General features: G+C 44.6%; 1 protein-coding gene across 1 annotated transcript; it reads left to right on the plus strand.

The window, feature by feature from the left end:
- Positions 1-1,731: 1,731 nt before the first annotated feature.
- Positions 1,732-13,963, plus strand: LOC110508967 (ras-related protein Rab-6B). The gene is made up of 8 exons (XM_021589897.3): positions 1,732-2,004; positions 5,425-5,483; positions 5,792-5,845; positions 6,161-6,266; positions 6,507-6,618; positions 11,130-11,223; positions 11,531-11,597; positions 13,094-13,963. The coding sequence occupies exons 1-8, from the start codon at positions 1,935-1,937 to the stop codon at positions 13,156-13,158; spliced, it is 627 nt and encodes a 208-aa protein (XP_021445572.1). The 5' UTR covers positions 1,732-1,934; the 3' UTR covers positions 13,159-13,963.
- The last annotated feature ends 5,871 nt before the right edge of the window (positions 13,964-19,834 follow it).

Below are 19,834 nucleotides of genomic sequence, written 5' to 3' on the forward strand. Positions count from 1 at the left end.
GTTATTTTTGTATTATTATAGATTATTATTATAGATTATTTTTTAGAGATTATTATTAGAGATTATTATTATAATATATTATAATATAATGACAGCATCCCCATATAATGCTGTCATGGGTATGGGCACTGCCCATCCAGGTTCCTCTGCTAAGAGCAACCCCCATCTCCTGCCCTCCATGATCCTCATGGTCTTCACTGTATTCATCCCACAACCCCATCTACACTGAACAAAAATTAAAACAAAACATGTAAAGTGTTGGTCCCATGTTTCATGAGCTGAGAAAAAAAAATCCCAGAAACGTTCTCTCAAATTTTGTTCACACATTTGTTTAGATCCCTGTTAATGAGCATTTCTCCTTTGCCAAGATAATCCATCCACCTGACAGGTGGGGAGTATTTATGTCTGTAATAAAGCCTTTTTGTGGGGAAAAATTCATTAGATTTGGCTGGACCTGGCTCCCAAGTGGGTGGGCCTATGCCCTCCAAGGCCCACCCATTGCTGCACCCCTGCCCAGTCATGTGAAATCCATAGATTAGGGCCTAATGAATTTATTTAAATTGACCTATTTCCTTATATGAACTGTAACTTTGTAAAATCTTTGAAATTGTTGCATGTTGCATTTATATTTTTGTTCAGTATCGATTCCAAATATGTTTCAACCCGTACATTTCATATATACTACAGCCTGGCTGCCAGCCCTTACTGTGTTTAAGCTGGCCATTGACTACTCCTGTGTCTGGTGGAAGCAGGCCTGTGGGAATAAACTGAGCGCCTGCGGTTACTACTACAACAAACAACATCCTTTGGATCAGGTGCAGATGCACTTGATGTGCTTGTAAATTAGGGGTCACCATGAACAAAGTATTGTTGTCCTTGTTATTTTGTGAACGTTTTATTTACACATTTTAGCAATTTAGCAGATGCTCGTATCCAGAGCAACTTACAGGAGCGGTTCGGGTTAAGTGCCTTGTTAAAGGTCCCATCGGCAGATGTTTATCCTAGTCAGTTTTGGGGATTCGAACCAGCAACCTTTCGGGTTATTGGGCTACAGGTGGGTTATAAGTGCCTTGGGTCAGTGCTCTTATTCCTGGCTGGCTGGAGATTACAGCCATCACAGGCCTAGCCTGAGTATTGAGAAGGAGCCTGGGAGGCCGGAGTAAGAGGAAGGCACTGAGCCTGACAGGGTCAAGGCCATTGGTTCCTTCAGCTCAAGTTAGATCACAATACTGGAAACACTATGGTTGCAGGTTCAATTCCCGCATTGGCCAATTTAGCTGAATATGTGCCACTGTCAATGACAGCTCTGTTAGTCACTTTGGATAAAAGTGCCTGGTAAATGACCATATTATATATTACGTAGTATCAACATTGAAGATTTTATTTTGAACTATAATACAAATGAACATAGCACTTTCTTCCATTTTGAAGGGACTTTTGATCACTTCATATGGTTTTGATAAAGGGATGTTTTCGGTTTGTTTATCATGAAAAACGCTATATGCTACGGGTTTATTGTACGGTATTCGCATGTTTTTAATTTTATGAGGATTTGTATCAATGACACTATTTGTGAATGAATGTGAATGTCATATTACCATAACAAATTGTTTATAATACAATGTGTTTGGAAATAAAACTAACCCGAAAACACAGCTATTGCATTACGTTACTTACTTTTCTGAAAATGTATACACTGTGTAAATGTAAGGAATAACGTTAGAAAATGCCATAATATTTCAGAAGGTGAGAGAACGAATAAGGTGAGGTCGCGCACAGGCGCACACGCATCCTAAATTGACAGGACGATGCTGAGCTGCATTCCCATCATCATATGAGCAGAGGAGGATCCCAACACACCGATAGTGAAAGAAACAACGCCTCTGGATCAGAAAACCTGTATTATAATCCGATAGAGCTTTATCGCTGTAACCATGTCCGCCGGAGGAGACTTGGGGAACCCTCTGAGGAAATTTAAACTCGTCTTTTTAGGAGAACAGAGCGGTGAGTCGAGCATTTTGGAGAGCCTTGGCTTGGAGGCTTGCTTGGTTATCAGTTGCCAAACACGCTAATGCATCCTGAAGGCCATAACTGTGTTATTTGGTCTATTTGAAAGTTTCCACTATTTTGTAAATGTTTTGAGAGGTTGTGTAATATGTTAGCTCAATCAACCAATTCACCGGTTCCTGTCACGATTTTGTTTTTGTAGAAAATTTGATTAGTCATCCATTGTGATCTAAAACGTCATGAAATAAATCTATCTTCCCGGTTTTCCAGATGTTAATATTTCATTTAAACCAATTTCTCTATTTAAACATGTTTTATTTGAATGTATCATTGGTATTAGAGAAAGAATATAGTAGACGACGTGAAATACGAATTTGGATGTTTTGATGTGGTGCAGTGACCGGCAGAAAGATTCGTTCTGTTCCAATATTATAATAACATGTTATCACAGTTCCATCGTTGATTATAGGCGTAAATGTAACATTAAAATATATGACATGACAAGCTATAATTTTTTGTTAGGTTTAAAAGGGATAAATAGACCAACAGTTCCCATGTGTCAGTTCGGGACACACCCAGGTTGGCGATGTCTGTAGAATGTATAAACCTCGCAGTCACTGTCTCCAATCTCCGTCACTTGACTCACAGTTCCGTAACATAATGATAGTCACGAATGGTTTTTCCGTTTCGTAACATGATGCTGTATTCAATAATTCAATCATTTAGGGAACAATGACTGTTTACGTGGTTGATATGGCACAGATTCAGGAGTCTAGATCGATAAATGGTTTAGCGCTATAAACCTCTTGGAATATGTGGTCACTGGTCAGACATCAGACAGTCGGAATGGCTATACACATTTCGGTACGATCATGGAAGTGAAAAATACTAGTGGTTTATTTGTAATAGAATGGATGCTATGTGTGTGTGTGTGTGTATGTAGCGTGTGTGTGTGTATGCACTGTGTGTGTGTGTGTGTGTGTGTGTGTACTGTATGTACGTGTGTGTGTGTGTGTGTGTGTGTGTGTGTGTGTGTGTGTGTGTGTGTGTGTGTGTTTGTGCGCATGTGTTATTGCATTTGTATTTAGCTAACACCCTAATGGTTTTCTGTAAGGTATGTGGTAATGTAGCGGTGTGGTGCTGATTTCAAGCCTGTAATGGCCACTGCCCATAGCCTTCTGTAGGTCACTAACTGTGATGTATTTAGCTACAAGGAGCCTAAGACACCTAGACAAAGCGAGTGCAACATTGTCCATAGGCTAGTTATTGATTTCGTAACATTATGTATTTACTGTATGTATGTATGTATGTATGTATGTATGTATGTATGTATGTATGTACGTATGTATATGTAGACAATGTAGGCAATGTATGTTCTGCACGGTACGTACAGGTAACTGCCAAAATAAAGGAAACACTAACATAACATGTCTTAATAGGGTGTGTCAGAACAGCTTCAATGCACCTTGGCATAGATTCCACAAGTGTCTGGAAATCTATTGGAGGGATGCGACACCAGTCTTCCACAAGAAATTCCATCATTTGATGTTTTGTTGATGGTGTTGGAAAACGCTGTCTCAGACACGACTCCAGAATTATTTTGGCAGTTACCCATATGTGTGTGTGTGTATGTATGTATGTATGTATGTATGTACGTACGTATGTATGTATGTATGTATGTATGTATGTATGTATGTATGTATGTATGTATGTGTGTGTGTGTGTGTGTGTGTGTGTGTGTGTGTGTGTGTGTGTGTGTGTGTGTGTGTGTGTGTGTGTGTGTGTGTGTGTGCATGTATAAATGCATGTATGTGTTTGATTTAAAAAATCAAGGGGTCTGAATGCTTTCTGAAGGCACTATATGTACAGTGCATCAGGAAAGTTTTCAGACCCCTTCCCTTTTTGCACATTTTGTTACGTTACAGCCTTATTCTAAAATGTATTACATAAAACATCAATCTATGCACAATACCCCATAATGACATGATTTGGAAAGGCTCACACCTGTCTATATAAGGTCCCACAGTTGACAGTGTATTTCAGAGCAAAAACCAAGCCATGAGGTCAAAGGAATTTTCTGTATAGCTCTGAGACAGGATTGTGTCGGCACAGATCTGGGGAAGTGTAGCAAAACATTTCTGCAGCATTGAAGGTCCACAAGAACACAGTGGCCTCCATCATTCTTAAATGGAAGAAGTTTGGAACCAAACTCTTCCTAGAGCTGGCCGCCCGGCCAAACTGAGCAATCGGGGAGAAGGGCCTTGGTCAGGGAGGTGACCAAGAACCCAATGGTCACTCTGACTGAGCTCCAGAGTTCGTCTGTGGAGATGGGAGAATCTTCCAGAAGGACAACCATCTCTGCAGCACTCCACCAATCAGGCCTTTATGGTAGAGTGGCCAGATGGAAGCCACTCCTCAGTAAAAGGCATATGACAGTCCGCTTGGAGTTTGCCAAAAGGCACCTAAAGGACTCTCAGACCATGAGAAACAAGATTCTCTGGTCTGATGAAACCAAGATTGAACTATTTGTTCTGAATGCCAAGTGTCATGTCTGGAAGAAACCTGGTACCATCCCTTAGGTGAAGCATGGAGGTGGCAGGATCATGCTGTGGGGATTATTTTAATCGGCAGGGACTGGGAGAAGAGTCAGGATCGAGGGAAAGATGAACGAGCAAAGTACAGAGAGATCCTTGATGAAAACCTGCTCCAGTGCGCTTCAGTTTTTTATTTTGTATACATTTGCAAAAATGTCGAAAGCTGTTTTTGCTTTGTTGTTATGGGGTATTGTGTGTAGATTGATGAGAAAATCCCCCCAATTTAATCAATTTTAAAATGAGGCCGTAACATGTCAATGCGTATGAAATCTTTCTGAATGCACTCTATGTATGTATGTATGTATGTATCTACTGTATGTATGCATGTACGTATGTATGTATGTATGTATGTATGTATGTATGTATGTATGTATGTATGTATGTATGTATGTATCTACTGTATGCATGTACGTATGTATGTATGTATGTATGTATGTATGTATGTATGTATGTACTGTATGTATGTATGTATGTATGTATGTATGTATGTATGTATGTACTGTATCTACTGTATGTACGTATGTATGTATGTATGTATGTGAATGTACTGTATGTATGTATGTATGTATGTATGTATGTATGTACTGTATGTATGTATGTATGTATGTATGTATGTATGTATGTATGTGAATGTACTGTATCTACTGTATGTATGTATGAATGTATGTATGTATGTATGTACTGTATGTACTGCATGTACTGTATGTATGTACTGTATCTACTGTATGTATGTATGTATGTATGTATGTATGTATGTATGTATGTATGTACTGTGTGTATGTATGTACTGTATGTTCACCCTCGTGTTCTGTTCATCTTCCAGTGGGGAAAACATCACTGATCACCAGGTTCATGTACGACAGCTTCGACAACACATATCAGGTAAAACTTGGCTCCTTTATTTAATGTTCAGGTACAAACAAATTACAGGACATAAATTACAAACAAATTACAGGACATCAATTAGAGTACAAAGTACAAAGGGCAATACAAATCTAATTACCATAGATTTGATTAGATGTCAGTGTTTGGCCTAAACACTGAATAGCTTTTTATGTTTCCTATCTATCACAATACATAGTTTCTTTTGTGAATAACAAACTATAGAGGGTGAAACACTGTACCCTGTGGGACACATTTTTATTGTTCTATTATTGCTAATATCACTTTCCTGTTGTTTTATTTGACAGGCAACCATTGGGATTGACTTCTTATCGAAGACCATGTACCTGGAGGACCGAACAGTAAGAAACGTAGTCAGTTTCCTGAAAGGAACACACAGATCAACACAGACTACATTATTTCGACACTTTTAGTGGCTAACTAGTACAATAGCATTCCAGCCATTACAATGAGCCCATCCTCCTACAGCTCCTTCCACCAGCCTCCACTGAACTATACATACTTGTACATACTACATACTAATTACATCGACGAGGCATTCATAAATGAGAACGTATTCTCATTTAACTTACCTGGTGAAATGAACTTAAGTAAATGTCTTAATACAGAGTTGTTGTTTAGACAGTACTGTATCTCTGTGTATGCTATCTATCTAGGTGAGGCTGCAGCTGTGGGATACAGCTGGCCAGGAGCGCTTCAGGAGTCTGATTCCTAGCTACATACGGGACTCTACTGTCGCTGTGGTGGTGTATGACATCACAAGTGAGCATTACAACTCACACAACAAGCAGAACCACACACACACACACACATGCACGCACGCACACACGCACATACACACACACACACACACACACACACACACACACACACACACACACACACACACACACACACACACACACACACACACACACACACTGTGTACTATAGGGGCTTGTCATTTTGGTGTACACAGTAAAATACAGTAAAAAGGTTGTAAATGATGTATTTCCTCTACAGACATGAACTCGTTCCAGCAGACCTGTAAGTGGATTGATGACGTTCGAACAGAGAGGGGCAGTGATGTCATCATCATGTTAGTGGGCAACAAGACAGACCTGGAGGAGAAGAGGTAGGTCTAGTTCAGGGTTCCCCAACTGGCAGCCTGCTGGCCGTATTTGGCCCACGGGTGGTAATATTTGGCCCCCCAAGTTGTTGGACATCATTTTTATTTATTTAATCTTTATTTAACTAGGCGAGTCAGTTAAGAACAAATTGTTATTTACAATGACGTCCTAGGAACAGTGGGTTAACTGCCTGTTCAGGGGCAGAACTACAGATTTGTACCTTGTCAGCTCGGGGATTCAATCTAGCAACATTTCGGTTACTGGCCTAATGTTCTAATCACTAGGCCACCTGCCACCCTAGAACTGCAAGACTGTAAAAACAACAGGAAATCAGCTCCAAGTTATTTTAATTTAAGAAATCTGTTCCCAAGTGTTCCCATGCATACTAGAAAGACACATGATTGTATACAAATGTAAACAAGGTTTGTAATGATTATGTTTTAGTCAAACATTATATCTGTGTGGGCTTCTTGAGGTCAATTTGTACTCTACAAATTATAGTAATTATGTTCCGGCCCCCCGACCATCCTCAAAAAAAAATGTGTTCCGTGGCTGAAACTAGTTGATGATCCCTGTCTGAAACTAGTTGATGATCTGTGGCTGAAGCTAGTTGATGATCCATGTCTGAAACTAGTTGATAATCTTTGGCTGAAACGAGTTGATGATCCCTGTCTGAAAATAGTTGATGATCCCTGTCTGAAACTAGTTGATGATCCCTGTCTGAAACTAGTTGATGATCCATGTCTGAAACTAGTTGATGATCTTTGGCTGAAACTAGTTGATGATCCATGTCTGAAACTAGTTGATGATCCATGTCTGAAACTAGTTGATGATCCCTATCTGAAACCAGTTGATGATCCGTGTCTGAAACTAATTGATGATCCGTGGCTGAAACTAGTTGATGATCCCTGTCTGAAACTAGTTGATGATCCCTGTCTGAAACTAGTTGATGATCCATGTCTGAAACTAGTTGATGATCTTTGGCTGAAACTAGTTGATGATCCATGCCTGAAACTAGTTGAGGATCCATGTCTGAAACTAGTTGATGATCCCTGTCTGAAACTAGTTGATGATCTGTGGCTGAAGCTAGTTGATGATCCATGTCTGAAACTAGTTGATAATCTTTGGCTGAAACGAGTTGATGATCCCTGTCTGAAAATAGTTGATGATCCCTGTCTGAAACTAGTTGATGATCCCTGTCTGAAACTAGTTGATGATCCATGTCTGAAACTAGTTGATGATCTTTGGCTGAAACTAGTTGATGATCCATGTCTGAAACTAGTTGATGATCCATGTCTGAAACTAGTTGATGATCCCTATCTGAAACCAGTTGATGATCCGTGTCTGAAACTAATTGATGATCCGTGGCTGAAACTAGTTGATGATCCCTGTCTGAAACTAGTTGATGATCCCTGTCTGAAACTAGTTGATGATCCATGTCTGAAACTAGTTGATGATCTTTGGCTGAAACTAGTTGATGATCCATGCCTGAAACTAGTTGAGGATCCATGTCTGAAACTAGTTGATGATCCCTGTCTGAAACTAGTTGATGATCCATGTCTGAAACTAGTTGATGATCCCTGTCTGAAACTAGTTGATGATCCCTGTCTGAAACTAGTTGATGATCCATGTCTGAAACTAGTTGATGATCTTTGGCTGAAACTAGTTGATGATCCCTGTCTGAAACTAGTTGATGATCCATGTCTGAAACTAGTTGATGATCTTTGGCTGAAACTAGTTGATGATCCATGCCTGAAACTAGTTGATGATCCATGTCTGAAACTAGTTGATGATCCCTGTCTGAAACTAGTTGATGATCCCTGTCTGAAACTAGTTGATGATCCTTGTCTGAAACTAGTTGATGATCTTTGACTGAAACTAGTTGATGATCCCTGTCTGAAACTAGTTGATGATCCCTGTCTGAAACTAGTTGATGATCCCTGTCTGAAACTAGTTGATGATCCTTGTCTGAAACTAGTTGATGATCTTTGACTGAAACTAGTTGATGATCCCTGTCTGAAACTAGTTGATGATCCCTGTCTGAAACTAGTTGACGATCCCTGTCAGAAACTAGTTGATGATCTTTGGCTGAAACTAGTTGATGATCCGTGCCTGAAACTAGTTGATGATCCATGTCTGAAACTAGTTGATGATCCCTGTCTGAAACTAGTTGATGATCCCTGTCTGAAACTAGTTGACGATCCCTGTCAGAAACTAGTTGATGATCTTTGGCTGAAACTTGTTTATGATCTCTGTCTGAAACTAGTTGATCTTTGGCTGAAACTAGTTGATGATCCCTGTCTGAAACTAGTTGATGTTCCCTGTCTAAAACTAGTTGATGATCCGTGGCTGAAACTAGTTGATGATCCCTGTCTGAAACTAGTTAATGATCTTTGGCTGAAACTAGTTGATGATCCATGTCTGAAACTAGTTGATGATCCCTGTCTGAAACTAGTTGATGATCCCTGTCTGAAACTAGTTGATGATCCATGTCTGAAACTAGTTGATGATCTTTGGCTGAAACTAGTTGATGATCCCTGTCTGAAACTAGTTGATGATCCGTGGCTGAAACTAGTTGATGATCCCTGTCTGAAACCGGTTGATGATCCGTGGCTGAAACTAGTTTATGATCTTTGGCTGAAAATAGTTGATGATACCTGTCTGAAACTAGTTGATGATCTTTGGCTGAAACTAGTTGATGATCTTTGGCTGAAACTAGTTGATGATCTTTGGCTGAAACTAGTTGATGATCCATGCCTGAAACTAGTTGATGATCCATGTCTGAAACTAGTTGATGATCCCTGTCTGAAACTAGTTGATGATCCCTGTCTGAAACTAGTTGATGATCCTTGTCTGAAACTAGTTGATGATCTTTGACTGAAACTAGTTGATGATCCCTGTCTGAAACTAGTTGATGATCCCTGTCAGAAACTAGTTGATGATCTTTGGCTGAAACTTGTTTATGATCTCTGTCTGAAACTAGTTGATCTTTGGCTGAAACTAGTTGATGATCCCTGTCTGAAACTATTTAATGATCTTTGGCTGAAATTAGTTGATGATCCATGTCTGAAACTAGTTGATTATCTTTGACTGAAACTAGTTGATGATCCCTGTCTGAAACTAGTTGATGATCCCTGTCTGAAACTAGTTGATGATCCCTGTCTGAAACTAGTTGATGATCCCTGTCTGAAACTAGTTGATGATCCCTGTCTGAAACGGGTTGATGATCTTTGGCTGAAACTAGTTGATGATCCCTGTCTGAAACTAGTTGATGATCCCTGTCTGAAACTAGTTGATGATCCCTGTCAGAAACTAGTTGATGATCTTTGGCTGAAACTAGTTGATGATCCCTGTCTGAAACTAGTTGATGATCCGTGGCTGAAACTAGTTGATGATCCCTGTCTGAAACCGGTTGATGATCCGTGGCTGAAACTAGTTGATGATCTGTGTCTGAAAATAGTTGATGATACCTGTCTGAAACTAGTTGAGGATCTTTGGCTGAAACTAGTTGATGATCTTTGGCTGAAACTAGTTGATGATCCCTGTCTGAAACTAGTTGATGATCTTTGGCTGAAACTAGTTGATGATCCGTGGCTGAAACTAGTTGATGATCCCTGTCTGAAACTAGTTGATGATCCATGTCTGAAACTAGTTGATGATCCCTGTCTGAAACTGGTTGATGATCCCTGTCTGAAACTAGTTTATGATCTTTGGTTGAAACTAGTTGATGATCCCTGTCTGAAACTAGTTGATGATCCCTGTCTGAAACTGGTTGATGATCTTTGGCTGAAACTAGTTGATGATCCCTGTCTGAAACTAGTTGATGATCCCTGCTCTAGTTTATATCTGATAAATGTATTACATTTACACTGACTGTACAAAACATCAGGAACCCATGCTCTTAGCATGACATAGACCGACCAGGTGAATCCAGATGAAAGCTATGATCCCTTATTTATGTCACTTTCTAAATCCTCTTCAATCAGTGTAGATGAAGGGAGGGAGACAGGTTAAAGGATGATTTTTAATCCTTGAGACAATTGACACATGGATTGTGTATGCGTGCAGTTCAGAGGGTGAATGGGCAAGATAAAATATTTAAGTGGCTTTGAATGTTGTATGGTAGTAGGTGACAAACGCACTTGTTTTATGTGTCAATAACTGCAACGGTGCTGGGTTTTTCATGCTCAACAGTTTCCTTTGTGTATCAAGAATGGTCCACCACCCAAAGGACTTTCAGCCAATTTGACACAAGTGTAGGAAGCATTGAAGTCAACACGGGCCAGCATCCCTGTATAAGCTTTCCGGAGGGGTAGTTTGTCTGCCTTAATGCTACTTTTTCAATCCCTTTAAATGGATTATATATGCATTTACAGCGTGAACATGAGTCACCTGATTTGATTCAATTGTGCATCAATTGTTCAACGTCATTGGTTCTACATAAACCGTTTAAGATGTCTAACAAGTATTTCCCTTGAAACATTTGAATGCATGCTATGGTCTGATTCTCCCACAGGCAAATCACTATTGAGGCGGGAGAGCAGAGAGCCAAAGAACTGAACGTGATGTTCATCGAAACTAGTGCCAAGACAGGCACCAATGTCAAACAGGTGATTCTTGCTATATAAATTTAGCATTTCTTAATTAGACAGTCAACATTTCAGAATTTTAGCTTCTTAATTTGCTTCATGTCACTCACTCAAACATAAGATTTAGATTGTGGAAATTCTTTCTAGTATGTCTTTTTATTATGTTAGTTTGATTCAATTTTTTCAAACTATTTCCCCTCCTCTCTCACTCTCTCTCTTCCTCCCTCTCTCTTTCACTTCCTCCCTCTTCCTCCCTCCCTCTCTTTCTCTCCCTCTCTCTCTCTCTCTCTCTCCCTCTCTCCCTCCCTCTCGCTCCCTCCCTCTCCAGCTGTTTCGGCGTGTTGCAGCAACCTTACCTGGGATGGAGAGTTTGGACGATGTGAACCCTGAAGGCAGTATCCTTTAGAACAGAGAGAGTGAGTGACTCAACACAGTTAATCAAGGCTCAGAACAACAAAGAGAAACTCAGTAGAGGGAACGAATCCTTTAACTCATCGTGGTTGCTGGTACGGTAATAAAGAAGTAGGCAGAAATCGGCTGCCATCTCCAGTGCAGTGAACCCGTAATATGATCAGTTTGTATGGAATCTATACTGCCCTACAAAGTTCACGAACTACGTTATGGTACTTCATGATGTATTTTGATCGATTGGCTTGTTCTTGTTTCAGGTAACTAAATACCACATTAATCAGATAACCTACCTGGCCTTTACAACAGATGAAAGGTTTTGTAGGGCAGCATAGGACAAGGGGAAAGGATCCCCCCTAATGATGGTATAGCAGGATAGCAGCGTAGTGACGGTATAGTAGGGTAGGCCCCTGCACCTAGGGAGTAGAGCCCTGCACGGGCATGAAATTTAAGCCTGAGCCCTTCCAATACCCACGACATTCAGGCCCTACCGTTCCCTGGCCCGTACCGTTAGCTTCTCCTCCCTGTCTGTCCCCCGCTCTATCCCTGCACTGCTGCGTTTATCTGCTCCAATACGCTCTCTACATGTGTGAGTATCCATAACAATGGCTCCGCTTGGCTGCTCACCAGACGAGAGGGACTGACTGAGTTGGCTGCTCACCAGACGAGAGAGGGACTGACTGAGTTGGTTGCTCACCAGACGAGAGAGGGACTGACTGAGTTGGCTGCTCACCAGACGAGAGAGGGACTGACTGAGTTGGCTTCTCACCAGACAAGAGAGGGACTGACTGAGTTGGCTGCTCACCAGACAAGAGAGGGACTGACTGAGTTGGCTGCTCACCAGACGAGAAAGGGACTGACTGAGTTGGCTGCTCACCAGACGAGAGAGGGACTGACTGAGTTGGCTGCTCACCAGACGAGAGAGGGACTGACTGAGTTGTTAAGTAGCTTCTTTAGATCACTCTAAACTCTGTCAAAAGTGTGAAATAATCTCTCCAGTTGAAGCACTTCTGACACCGTGTTATAATGTTAAGAGATGATTGTACAGAGACACTGTGAATAAGGGCAGGAGGGTGTGAATGGCTCAGCTTCAAAATGTTATTGATCAATTGAATAATTCTTGAAAATGATACCCAAGCCTGGCCAATACCCTAGTTATTGATTTAAAAAACAGTCCCTTCCTAACCCGATGTATAATGTCCGGGCCCTTAGGGCTCGAGTTGGGTAGCAGAGCTGTACTAGGGAGACATGATGAATACACTATTGTGGTTGGAAGGAGGGCGTACTGTAGTTCCATATAGTGTGGAATTGTGTGATCGTGTGTGTGGATGTGAGAGAGAAAGAAAGAGGGTCTATTATATTGCATTAAAGTCATTTTTGTTGATGTTATGTGACAGTTTTGTTATTTAGAATGGAATATGCAGATAATGTTTAACCATTTTCTATGTATTCCCCAAGTTTTCCTTAATTGGACACTTTCCAGTGATTGACATAAAGCTGGACAAACCAGCAGAACCCACTGTCCCAGAGGGCGGGTGCTCGTGTTAATGCATAGCTGTCGGACATCTTTCTTCACACCATAGGCTTGTTGTGTTGCTTCCTACTGGTTAGCTTCCAGTTGGCTTTTCTGATTGGATATGGGCCTTACACCGTATATATCTGATTAGACGAATCAAGTGTTATTTCAGTCTTCAGTTGTAAAATATTGTATACTTTGTCAATATGTAGCTAAGTGCCGGACAAGAAAAAAAAACAAAAAAAACAAAAATGGAAAATGGAATGAAACTTGAATTATTTTCGCCGTTATGTTTTGTATTTTTTTATATAAAAGGGAAAGCACCAAAAATGAGGCTTAAATGGGGAGAAGTGGGCCAGTCCATTTTCAAGATGGCTGCCCAGTCTTAATGTCTGCAGCACGCATGCACGCTGATCTCATGCCTCTCCTCTGGCTCTCGAACCCCGGAGCTGCTCGACTAACTTAGAATGTTTTATAGCGTAATAATAGCATACTCATATCAACAATGTGCCCCAAGTCATATTCCCCACAGGAGTTGCTTTACCGTAGATTCACCCTTAAGTTACTGTAGCTGTGAAAATGTGTAACTCTCAATGGGCAACTTTTATAGAACAACTGAACAAGAAGAAGAAGCCAATGGAATTTCACATTCCCTCCCCGTTCCCCCGGCAACACATAACGATCCACTGTACTGCACTGTATATAATAATGTAATATGTATGTCGTGAACGTCCCTTAGTAAAAGTGGTCATTGTTCACCGGTATGAATAATCTAACAATGTTTAATGATTAATAAATAAAAGATTAAAAGGGCTTCACTCTAACCATCCACACTTACCCATTTCATAATGGTCTCGTCTTTCAAGTGTCTCTTTTGCTTTACTCGTCGTTATATTTATGATCCTTTCAAATACATACTGTATATCAGACTAAGTCAGAATATAACATGTTTTAATTCTACATAACATGATCCTCTCATTTACAGTTCAAATCAAATTGTATTTGTCACATGCTCTGAATACAACAGGTGTAGTAGACCTTACCATGAAATGCTTACTTTAAAGCCTTTAACCGACAATGCAGTTCAAGAAAAGTTAAAAATATTTACTAAATAAACTAAAGTAAAAATAGTAAAAGAAAAAAATAACGAGGCTATATACAGGGGGTACCGGTATCGAGTCAATAACTATTAAATGATGTTGGGCATAGTGGGCACATGGTGGGGGGGAAATGGAGACCATGGTTGGAGACTATTACCTATTTGACACTACCAGGGGTCTAACCTGCTTTGGAAAGCAAAAGTCAAATTGAAAACATAATTGGCAATATTGATTTTCATTAATAGCAAGCTAGGACTGATGGTTTGCTTAGCTAATCTACTGTAGCAAGTCTGTTTGGTTAGGTTAACTACTGTAACTATCTAGGAAACTTGCCAGCTAGCTACTTTTTCATTTCTAGCAGAAAGTGTTATAGCCGTGGTATAAGCAGAATAATCAACTCAGGGCTCTATGCGTTTCCTGGTAAATAATGCAACGCCATGGAAGGTTAGTGCCACGGCGCTGTGCGTGGTGGCACAACTTCCAAATCGTGCATTATTTTCCACAGAAAGCATAGTCCTTCATTGATTATCCCTTAATTATGTCTATTTAATCATGTGTTAAAAACCATTAGACAGTTATAATGCATATAGTGAGCCTGTCACGACTTCTACCGAGGGTAACTTCTCTCCCTGTTCGGGCGGCGCTCGGCGCTCGGCGTCGCCGGTCTACTAGCCACTACCGATCCCTTTTTCTTTTTCTGGTTGTTTTGTCTGTGTTCCTTTTCACACCTGGTTTTCAATTGCTTTGATTTCTGTGGGTATATAGGGCAGCTGTTACCTGCCGTAATTCGTGCAGGATTAGACTTGTGTGTATTGCGTTCGATGGTATTTGATGTTTGTTGTTTTTTTCGCATTTACGCACGTGTATGTAAAGTGTCGGTACTGTGTTAGTTCCTCCGTGTGTTTGCACGATTATTCGAGAGCGTAGTTTGGGGATTTTTGTTCTGTGCCATTTGCATTGCTGGACTATTATTAAACACGCTCCTCAGACATCCCTGCTCTCCTGCGCCTGACTCCTACACCTCTCACCAAGACGCATGTTATCACAGAATCCTGCACCCGTATAATTATGGAGTCAGCAGGAGCGGACGCACTTCCAGGGTCCGTGGAGGAGCGAGTTCAACACCACACGGCAGTGTTACACCGACTGGGGACCGCCATGGATCAGGTGATGGCGACGATGGAGAGATGGGAGAGAGGTGGCCTTCCCACACCGTTATCAGCTACACCCCAACCAGTACCACTACCCTCTCCTTCATTGCCTGAGCACAGTGGAATTCGACTCGCCCTCCCGAGGGAGTATGATGGGACGGCGGCCGGGTGCCAGGGTTTCTTACTCCAGATGGACCTATACCTGGCGACCGTTCGTCCGGCTCCTTCGGGGGGTGAGAGCGTGAACGCCCTCGTCTCCTGCCTCGCAGGTAAAGCCCTGGAGTGGGCCAACGCGGTGTGGAACGATCCTGACTCGGCGAGGGACCACTACCCAGAGTTCACCCGCCGCTTTCGGGCCGTGTTTGATCACCCACCTGAGGGTCGAGCGGCGGGTGAACGGCTGTTCCATCTGAGGCAGGAGAGGAGGAGTGCTCAGGACTTTGCTCTAGAGTTCCGGACCTTGGCCGCTGGCGCGGGATGGAACGACAGGGCCTTGATCGATCACTATAGGTGTAGTTTGCGTGAGGACGTCCGTAGGGAGCTGGCCTGTAGAGACACCACCCTGTCCTTGGACCAATTGATCGACATGTCCATTCGGTTGGACAACTTGCTGGCGACCCGTGGACGTCCAGATCGGGCTCTGTCAGTTCCATCTCCCAGCTCCACCACTCCAACACCCATGGAGCTAGGAGGTGCTTCAGCGAGGGCGACCGGAGGAGGGGGCCTTTCCTGTGCCAGCTGTGGTCGCAGAGGGCACACTGCTGACCGGTGCTGGGGGGGTCCCCCCGGGAGTCGAGACGCCAGGCCGAGCACTGCCCGGACACCTCAGGTGAGTCGGCACCAGGCTCACCCAGAGCCCCCTGTTGGTCACGTGTATGTATGGATTGTTTTTCCTAAATTTTCCCCTCTTTCCCGGCATAAGGCGCTAGTAGATTCAGGCGCGGCGGGGAATTTTATTGACCGCGGTTTAGCGAACAGGTTAGGGATTCCCCTTGTTCAGCTGGATAAACCCTTCCCAGTGCACGCCTTAGATAGCCGACCATTAGGGTCAGGGCTAGTCAGGGAGGCCACGGCTCCACTGGATATGGTTACGCAGGAGGGTCATGAGGAGAGAATTAGTCTCTTCCTCATTGATTCTCCTGCGTTTCCGGTGGTGTTGGGGATCCCCTGGTTGGCCCGTCACAACCCCAGGATTTCGTGGCAACAGAGGGCTCTACAGGGGTGGTCGGAGGAGTGCTCAGGCAGGTGTGTAGGAGTTTCCATCGATGCTACAACGGTGGAGAGTCCAGACCAAGTCTCCACCGTGCACATTCCCTCAGAATATGCCGATTTGGCTATCGCCTTCTGTAAAAAGAAGGCGACCCAATTACCACCTCATCGACGAGGGGATTGTGCGATAAATCTCCTGGTAGGCGCTGCACTTCCCAGGAGTCACGTGTATCCCCTGTCACAGGAGGAGACGGTGGCTATGGAGACATACATATCGGAATCTCTGGGGCAGGGGTTCATTCAGCCCTCCATCTCACCTGCCTCCTCGAGTTTCTTTTTTGTGAAGAAGAAGGAGGGTGGTCTGCGTCCGTGCATTGACTATAGAGGTCTAAATTCCATCACGGTGGGGTATAGTTACCCGCTACCTCTCATTGCCACGGCGATTGAGTCATTTCACGGAGCACGGTTTTTCACAAAACTGGATCTCAGGAGTGCATATAACTTGGTGCGTATCCGGAAGGGAGATGAGTGGAAGACGGCGTTTAGTACCACATCCGGCCATTATGAGTACCTCGTCATGCCGTACGGTTTGAAGAATGCTCCAGCAGTCTTCCAATCTTTTGTGGATGAGATTCTCAGGGATCTGCACGGTCAGGGTGTGGTGGTTTACATCGATGATATTCTGGTCTATTCCGCTACACGGGCCGCGCATGTGTCTCTGGTGCGCAGGGTACTTGGGAGACTGTTGGAGCATGACCTGTACGTCAAGGCTGAGAAATGCTCGTTCTTCCAACAGGCCGTCTCCTTCCTTGGATATCGCATTTCCACATCGGGGTTGGTGATGGAGGATGACCGCATTGCAGCCGTGAGTAATTGGCCGACTCCAACCACGGTAAAGGAGGTGCAGCGGTTCTTAGGGTTTGCCAACTACTACCGGAGGTTTATCCGGGGTTTTGGGCAGGTGGCTGCGCCCATTACGTCACTGCTGAAGGGGGGGCCGACGCGTCTGGGGTGGTCGGCTGAGGCGGACAGGGCTTTTGGTCGCCTGAAGGCTCTTTTTACCTCGGCTCCCGTGCTGGCGCATCCGGACCCCTCTTTGGCATTTATAGTGGAGGTGGACGCATCCGAGGCTGGGGTTGGAGCCGTGCTCTCCCAGCGCTCGGGTGCGCCACCGAAGCTCCGCCCCTGTGCTTTCTTTTCTCAGAAGCTCAGCCCGGCGGAGCGAAACTATGACGTGGGGGATCGGGAGCTGCTAGCTGTTGTCAGAGCCCTGAAGGTGTGGAGACATTGGCTTGAGGGGGCCCAGCACCCTTTCCTCATCTGGACTGACCACCGTAATCTAGAGTACATTCGGGCAGCGAGGAGACTGAACCCTCGTCAGGCAAGGTGGGCCATGTTTTTCACCCGATTTAGGTTTACCATCTCCTATAGACCAGGCTCCCAGAACACTAAGGCAGACGCACTGTCCCGACTATATGATACGGAGGAGCGGGCCATTGATCCTGCGCCCATCCTCCCGGCTTCTTGTTTAGTGGCACCTGTAAGGTGGGAGGTGGACGCAGACATTGAGCGAGCATCGCGTGTTGAGCCCACTCCACCACAATGTCCAGCGGGACGGGTGTATGTTCCGCTGGAGGTTAGAGACAGGTTAATTTGGTGGGCTCACACATCCCCCTCCTCTGGTCATCCGGGGATTGGGAGGACGGTGCGATGTCTTAGTGGGAAGTACTGGTGGACCACTTTAGCCAAGGACGTGAGGGTTTATGTGTCCTCCTGCTCAGTGTGCGCTCAGTGCAAGGCTCCTAGGCACCTGCCCAGAGGGAAGTTACAACCCCTTCCCGTTCCACAGCGGCCTTGGTCACACCTGTCGGTTGACTTCTTGACCGATCTGCCACCGTCACAGGGCAACACCACAATCCTGGTCGTTGTGGATCGGTTTTCTAAGTCCTGTCGTCTCCTCCCTTTGCCCGGTCTCCCTACGGCCCTACGGACGGCGGAGGCCCTGTTTACTCACGTCTTCCGGCACTACGGGGTGCCTGAGGATATTGTTTCTGATCGGGGTCCCCAGTTCACGTCCAGGGTGTGGAAGGCATTCATGGAACGTTTGGGGGTCTCGGTCAGCCTGACCTCTGGGTTTCACCCCGAGAGTAATGGGCAGGTGGAAAGAGTGAACCAGGATGTGGGTAGGTTTCTGCGGTCGTATTGCCAGGACCGGCCAGGGGAGTGGGCGAAGTACATCCCCTGGGCGGAGATGGCCCAGAACTCACTCCCCCACTCCTCTACGAACCTGTCGCCCTTCCAATGTGTGTTGGGCTATCAGCCGGTCCTGGTACCATGGCATCAGAGCCAGACCGAGGCTCCTGCGGTGGACGATTGGGTGAAACGCTCAAGGGAAACCTGGGAGGCCACCCATGGGTACCTTAAACGGGCCGAAGCACGGCAGAAGGCCAGTGCCGACCGCCATCGCAGCGAGGCCCCGGTGTACACACCGGGGGACCGGGTCTGGCTCTCGACCCGAAACCTGCCCCTCCACCTGCCCTGCCGGAAGCTGGGTCCGCGGTTTGTGGGGCCATTCAAAGTCCTGAGGAGAATAAACGAGGTGTGTTATAGGTTACAGCTCCCCCCGTATTACCGTATTAACCCCTCGTTTCATGTGTCTCTCCTCAGGCCGGTGGTGGCTGGTCCGCTTCAAGAAGATGAGGTGCGGGAGGTCCCTCCGCCCCCCCTGGACATCGGGGGGGCGCCGGCGTATGCAGTTCGGTCCATACTGGACTCGAGGCGTCGGGTGGGGGGTCTTCAGTACCTCGTGGACTGGGAGGGGTACGGTCCGGAGGAGAGATGCTGGGTGCCGGTGGAGGACGTACTGGATCCTCCTATGCTAAGGGAGTTTCACCGCCTCCATCCGGATCGCCCTGCGCCTCGTCCTCCGGGTCGTCCTCGAGGCCGGCGTCGTCGCGCTGCGGGAGCCGCGCGTCAGGGGGGGGGTACTGTCACGACTTCTACCGAGGGTAACTTCTCTCCCTGTTCGGGCGGCGCTCGGCGCTCGGCGTCGCCGGTCTACTAGCCACTACCGATCCCTTTTTCTTTTTCTGGTTGTTTTGTCTGTGTTCCTTTTCACACCTGGTTTTCAATTGCTTTGATTTCTGTGGGTATATAGGGCAGCTGTTACCTGCCGTAATTCGTGCAGGATTAGACTTGTGTGTATTGCGTTCGATGGTATTTGATGTTTGTTGTTTTTTTCGCATTTA

This window comes from Oncorhynchus mykiss, chromosome 28, assembly GCF_057628025.1.
Source record: "Oncorhynchus mykiss isolate SJ-2025 chromosome 28, ASM5762802v1, whole genome shotgun sequence".
Classification (NCBI taxonomy): domain Eukaryota; kingdom Metazoa; phylum Chordata; class Actinopteri; order Salmoniformes; family Salmonidae; genus Oncorhynchus; species Oncorhynchus mykiss.